Below are 7500 nucleotides of genomic sequence, written 5' to 3' on the forward strand. Positions count from 1 at the left end.
GCTTTTCTCATTTTCGAAATATTTGCATATAAATCACGATAAATAGAAAAAAAAACCACGTTCGGTCAACTTTGACTCTACCGAAATGGTCGAAAAACGCAATTGTAAGCTAAAACTCTTATATTTTAGTAATATTCAAACATTTATCTTCATTTTGCAACAAATTGGAAGTCTCTAGCACAATATTTCGATTTATAGTGAATTTATGAAAAAAACTTTCCTTCCCTCCACGCGCGGATTCTCCGGCATAAATCTCCGAAATGCGTACATCACATTCTCGGAAAATTTGCTCTGTTTCATATTAGGCATTTCATAGAGTTTTATATATGAAAATGTGCGCAATTTCATGCAGAATAAAACTAAAAATATTTGAAGGTTGTAGCTTTTCTAATTTCTGAAATAATTGCAAATAAAAAAAATTATAAAAAAATTTCGACATTTGGTCAACTTTAACTCGTCTGAAATGGTTGAAAACTGGAATTGTAAGCTAAAACTCTTACAGTATTGTAATATTCCATCATTTAACTTCATCTTGAAACAAATTCATAGTATACTTTAGGGCGACCACGGAAACCAGGTTGCGGTCAATAATTCAACCGGCTGATGCCTTACTGTGTACCAACACAAAATGTAGAAATGACCACCACAAGAGGGATCTGAATGAATTCTATTCGAACATAATCTCCGCTATGCTTGCTTCGGGCAGGACTGCCTTTAGATTTCGTCAAGGTAATTCTCGTAATATACCTGGTTGGAATGACTTGGTTAAGGATCTGTATACATACTCACGAGAAATGTTTTTACTGTGGAGGCAAAATGGCAGCCCGAGGGAAGGAGACACTGCATTACTAATGAGGCAGGCTAGAGCGCAATTCAAACTTGCTCTTAAGCACTGCAGATTAAATGAAAAACAACTAAGAGCCGATGCAATGTCTAAAAACGTAGAATCTGGTGATTACCCTTGTCTTTGGAAAGATATCCAGTCCTTAAATCCCAAAACTAAAAAGCTATCACAGAGAGTAGGGGAAGCAGTCGGAGACGAGGCTATCGCAAGGATGTGGGGTGATCACTTCAACAATATCCTGAATTGCATAAATGATCAGGATTCCCGAAGCGAGGTAGATAACCTCCTTAATGACAACATTAAATTTCATTTTGCAGACCGTATTACGCCAGGTAACATCAGCGATGCCATAAACAGCATACCTAATAATAAATCGCCCAGCTGTGATGGTCTTCCCACAGAGGCTTTCAAATTCTGCCATCCGATAATTTACATTTTGCTAGCTGCCTTATTCAATGCGTGCATAATTTACCAGTTTCTTCCAGACTCCCTACTCTTAGTTCACTTGATACCATTAATCAAAAACAAGCTAAAGGATGCAGCTGACCCTGGCAACTACCGGCCAATTGCAATCACAACGATCGCATCGAAGATACTTGAGTTGGTTCTTCTTGTGAGACTTCTCCCCTTTCTACACACCACTGACAACCAGTTCGGGTTTAAAGCAAACCACTCAACCGACACCTGCATCTACATACTGAAAGAATTGCTGAACTACTACTTATCATCAGCATCTCCGGTTTTCCTGTGTTTCGTAGATGTGAGAAAAGCATTTGACAGAGTAAACTACCTGAAGCTATTCCTGAAGCTGCATAAAAGGGGCACACCCCTATATCTAATTGGCATTTTACATTGCTGGTTCTCCACACAGCAATTCTGTGTCAAATGGGCAACGTATTATCGTACATCTTCGGCTCCCTAAACGGGCTTCGGCAAGGGGGCATTCTCTCTCCATACCTGTTTAATACGTACACAGATGCCTTGAATGTCAAACTGAACTCACTCCCAATCGGATACACTGTCAATGAAACAACTATAAACAACCTCTGTTACGCCGACGATATGGTTCTGATTTCCCCATCAGTGTATGGCCTCCAACGACTCATTGACACTTGCCGCCAATATGCAGAGGAATTTGATATAATCTACAATGAAACCAAGACCCAGTGCATGTCGCTGCTCCCGAGATCGCTTAAGCATATTGCAGAACCACAAATTTTCCTCGGAAACCATCGGCTGGAATTTGTGCACGAATTTCCGTATTTGGGTCACATTATTACCGACGACCTAAAAGATACGGCAGACATTGAACAGAGGCGTCGTAAACTATGTGCAACTGGCAACATGATTGCAAGGAGGTTTGCCTTCTGTCACCGAGACGTGAAACTGCTGCTCTTCCGCTCGTACTGCTACAGTATCTATGGGTGTTCCCTCTGGACAAACTATACCCGAGAGACCATGAGACGTATCACTGTTGTGCACAATGACATTCTGAGACGCCTCACAAACACTCCACGCTACCACTCCGCCACACAGATCTTCTTAGAAAAACCACCTGGACAATTTTAAAAATCATTGTAAGGCGAAACAATGCTCCAGCCTGGTAACCCAAGTGAGAAACAGCGGCAACTTCGCTTATACAAAGCATCCTAAGGAGTGAAGCAAGAAGATGATCTAAATTGTGGGAAAGATGGGAAAATGAGGCCTTTGTACACTAAAGGACTTAATCTTTGTATTAGCAAGATGTCATCTGCAGATTTTGTCATTATTATATTAATTGCTGATATTTTATTTTTTCATTATTTCTGTGATTACTATCAAGTTAGTTTTATATATATATATATATATATATATATATATATATATATATATATATATATATATATATATATATATATAATATGTATATTATATATATATATATATATTACATTCAATTTATGTATTTAGCCCTCTGGACCAGACTACTGTAACCACCTAAGGTCTCTAGTGAAATTTGAGCTATATAATTTGTTCACTAACTGTTATAACTCTCAATGCATTTTTTTTCTTACCAATATTATTACTATTACCAGTATTATGATTACCATCTTTTATGCTACCTCAGCTATTTTGTGGATAAGTGCCGATTACTAATTTTTCCTGTCATGTTGACTCATATATCTAGATTGTGTATGTTACTGTGTATTTTGTATGTTCATTGTATATGGCCCTGAACCGAAATAAAGGATATTATTTTATTATTATTATTATTATTATTATTATTATTATTATTATTATTATTATAATATTTAGATTTATGGTGAATTAAAAAAAAAAAAAATTTTACGTCCGCGCGTTACGAATTCATGCATCATTTTGTGATAATATTTTCTCTGTGTTGCTGTTATCATTTTACAATGTGTTATATACCAAAATGATCACAATTTAGTGTACATTACAACGAAAAAAAGTAACTTGTTACCTTTAACCGTTTTGCGCACGGCGCGCGAATTGAATACAATTATATATCAAATTTTGTTTTTGTGCTATCATATATCGCATTATTTATATATGATAATGATAATTTTTTTCATTTCTGATGGTTGCATACTAAACTTCAGCCAATGACAAAAAAAGGAGCCAAAAATGAACTCTTAATCTTGAAAACTAAGCGCGCTGTGATTTTTTTTTTTAAAATATTTTTTCCGCTTCCACGCTCACTCCGAAACACCTCCAGCACACGGGAGACAATTTTTTTTTTTACCGCTTCGGCGTTTAAGGGTTAGTCTTGAAGATAAAATAAAAAATAATTAGCAAATATTTGAGATATGTTCTGCGAAAAAATCCGTGAATAGGCAAATTTTCCACAAATAATTTGAAGTTACATTCCACAAAAAAATCTGCATATAGGTGAACCGTTAATACTGAACTGCGAATAGGTGGGGTCAACTGTATCGGTGTGTCTTATATGGCAGGAAATACAAATTTAGTTTTCTTGGGTGTAAATTTGAAAATTAAGATATAATAATTTTTATAATTTCTGAATAAAGATGTATAATAATTTTTATAATTTCTGAATAAAGATGTAATATTTACTACGGTGATTTAATATGGAAGTCATTTATTAAGTGGCAACAAGACAGTGGTCAATAAGCTCTCTAACAAATCCAACTTATCAGGTGCTGATGAAGGGATATGAGACTCAAGCGGAAGGTGACCCATGTTCCCCCTACATGTATGGAGGGCAGTTTGGATTCCAGCGATTCTTGGTTGTCATTGCTGTCATTTGTGTGCCCTGGATGCTCTGTGCAAAACCATATCTCTTTTATCGTAACAACAAACGCAAACAGTTGGTAGGTGGAGTTATTTTTTTACTGTTTAATTTTTCTTAAATGTAGTTAGCGTCAGTAGTTCACTCTTGTAAACCACAATGTAATGAGATTGGAAAAAGGATTTTAAAAAATTACTAAAACATTGAGTTTATGCATCCTGGTAGAGTGTCTTGATTGCTAGTTTAGGTAAATTTTTATTCTGTGCTAACAAAGAATGATATGAATAACTATAACCAGCATATTTATCAAGATATCATATAGGAGAAAGTAGTTGTCAATAATTCATTGTCTTTGTCTGCCATCATGTCCCCTACTTAGTGTGAATTTTATTTAAACTTGGGTATCGGGTAATCCAGCTTGCATAGATGTGCATATAGGAGGATCTTCTGTCTGACTGATTGTTAACAGAAGTCAGACTTTTAGTGTGACACTCATTTGTCGTTACAGCTCTCCTATACATTGAAGGGATTTCAATTACAGTCAGATCATCATGTAAAGATCGGCATGAATGGAGATACTCTACATGTGTTTATCTTTCATGCTTTTCATGTCATCATAACTCTTAGATTGCTGAGGGTATCTTATGTTAATGTATATAAGGTATAAGAAATTTTTAAATTTTGGTTCCAAGTAAAAATTAGTGGCTAATCAAAATTCAATTCAGCAGTTACAAATCTACTTTTTATTTATGAAAATCTTTACCATAACTATCGATGTTACAAAACATGACACGATGGTTCCTACTCTGTGCTCCAGACTGGCAGCCAGTATTAGCCTTAATCTCAGCTTGAGTCCTTTCAAAAGGCATTTGGGTTTTGCAGTAACTTGGACGATTGGTTAGTCCTGGCTTCCTCCAGGGAATGCATTCTTCTGAAAAGGAATTGCCAGCTAGCTTTCTGTCTTGACCCTAGGTCATCTCTTTTCATTAGAGAAGCTTGTTCCCATAGGCGAGCCACTTTTAATTGCTTCATTGGCACTGAAACAGCATTGGTAGCTAGATGACAGATACCTCTGAAGTGAAGTTATGCTGAACTCCCCCCTCCCAAGATGCTTCTTTTTATGGACACATCGAAGAAGGAATTGGTAGTACACCTGAGAGAAGAGTTCATTTCGTGTGTCAGTCTGATACATTCCAGGCTGACAGAATATTCTGGGAGAACAGCTCAGTTGCCGGAGTCAGCAGTGGGTACGGAGTGATCCCAACACCCCTGAGTATTGGACCAATTGTTTAAATTACTTGCATTTCCCATCCTTGATCTGTTTGCAACCAAACCTATCAGAAAACTTCCTGCCTTTTGTTCCCCAGTTCCAAACCGGTGGGCAATGATGGAGGATATAGTCCAATATCCTTTGGAAAATTTGGGTATGTATGCCTTTCCACTTTTCACCCTTCTCTATAGTGATCAGCAGTGTGTTAAATCACCCTTGGCCTTCTGATGAATGGTTGCTCCTTGTTAGCCACAAGGTGAGTGGTCCTTGGTCTCTGCAGGCACTCCTGGTCAAGGCACTTAGTGATTACGCATGACCCACCCTCTTGTGGCAATCACATGTTTGTGGTGACCACCAGGCAGTTCAGTCTCTCTGCTTTTAGAGGTTGAAGTTATTCAGTGTATCCTTTTCTTGCAGAACAGTAAAAGAGATGCCTGTGTACCTTTCACTCTCCCCAATAACAGGCTATTGGTCAACATTATATAAGATTTTCAGACTGAAGAGGTTAGATCTCAACTCAATGGAGTTTTCCATACTTATAAGAAATTTTGAGCAATCTTACCCACCTTGGGTGCTAGTGTCCCCATAATGGAATGTAGCTTACGATAGTGTTACAAAGCATCACAGTGCCTCCCTAGGGTGAGGGAGCTGCATGGTTTGTGTTATTTCATTCAGCACTTAGAAGAGTGAGGATCCCTCTCTTTCTCTCTCATCCCAGAGTTTGTAGCTAAGATGCGGAACCCATTGGTTCCAGATATGTTCCTCAATTTCTTCCCTCTGAGACTTCATTGGTGGAGACCCAGATGCATTAACTACTGTCTTGAAAGGACCCACTCCTTGAGGCTAGAATGTAGGAGACTTCATTAGTACAGCAGGTCGCAAGAAGGGGTCTAGGAACACCCTTTCTTTCTGGCATTAAGAGGTTATCAAGTTGGCCTATGATTCCTCTCCTAAGGAGTCTAACCTCCCTTCTTATTCAAGAGAACACGCAGTTGGGGGCACGGGACTGTCTCATGTCTGTTGGAAGAACTCAGTGCTTCAGGTAATGATGGTAGGTTTCTGGTATAGCCGGACTACTTTTACCTCATTCTATCAGTGGGATATCACCCACAAGTCTCTGAGACCACCTTTTGACATTGGTGGATGCTCAACAAGGTGTATAATTACCAAGTCATGTAAGAAGTGTGCATGAAGAGTGAATGGTCTATTCCTTTTCCTCGTCCCAATCTGTGTTTGGAACGAAATGAAGATAAAGGTAATTGAATATCGAGTGCTATTTTTTAAGTACCTTAGCCTTGAATTTGTTACCCTTTGTTCTTTATCTTGTAACAAGGAAGGATATCTTACGAGCTTTTTTTAAACCATTTTTTGGCAATTATGGTGTACCAACTTGACAGCTCTCACTGATATCAAGGGTATCTGAAGTATTGTTCCTGACTTGAGTTCCCTCATTTTTCTACTGCTTTTGTCAGCTTTACACCAGACTGGTAGATTGTTATCAGTCCAGAAAATGATTTCTAATCTCTTTTAGGGACAGGGTAGGTGTAGAACTGTGTAAAGATACTGGTGATGAACTTAACTTGGAAGACACCATTTGAAACCTCTCCACATTCTTGCTTTTTATTAACCACATCTATCCCATTGGACAAGTGACCATGATAAACACAGTAAAAGTTACGGAATAATGGTCGAGCGCCTCAGTGGGGTGATCGGTATGGTCTTGACCTGCCACCTCTGTGGCTGTGAGTTTGATCCTCAGGCATTCCATTGAGGTGTTAGAGATATGTATTTCTGGTGATAGAAGTTCACTCTCGACGTGGTTCGGAAGTCACGTAAAGCCATTGGTCCCGTTGCTGAATAACTGCCGGTTCCATGCAATGTAAAAACGCCTTACAAACAAACAAACAAAACAAATGGAATAATGGTCAGTGATGGATGCAGACAAATTACTCATATACTCGATCATGTCCAGGACACTTGCACTGATCATTCTCAGGTGTAAGAGAAGAATCATAAGGTGCCATCATTCCAAATGTAGTCACACATTCCTATTGAATAACTAGCTGGTGTACCCAGTGTTGCTTGGGATAAAAAGTGGCATGCCATCCCGTAATGACAACCGCTACAGGGCGG

At 38.3% G+C, this 7500-nt stretch overlaps 1 protein-coding gene across 2 annotated transcripts in view; it reads left to right on the forward strand.

Annotated features, from left to right (window-relative positions):
• The window catches only part of LOC135196928 (V-type proton ATPase 116 kDa subunit a 1-like), a 182908-nt gene that overhangs the window by 150750 nt on the left and 24658 nt on the right, over positions 1-7500 (forward strand). For both annotated transcript variants that reach the window (XM_064223765.1, XM_064223766.1), the window contains exon 14: positions 4006-4179. In XM_064223765.1, coding sequence (XP_064079835.1) covers positions 4006-4179 — 174 coding nt within the window. The remainder of the gene's footprint in view (positions 1-4005; positions 4180-7500) is intronic.

The sequence above is a fragment of the Macrobrachium nipponense genome, chromosome 18 (genome assembly GCF_015104395.2).
Source record: "Macrobrachium nipponense isolate FS-2020 chromosome 18, ASM1510439v2, whole genome shotgun sequence".
Classification (NCBI taxonomy): Eukaryota; Metazoa; Arthropoda; class Malacostraca; order Decapoda; family Palaemonidae; genus Macrobrachium; species Macrobrachium nipponense.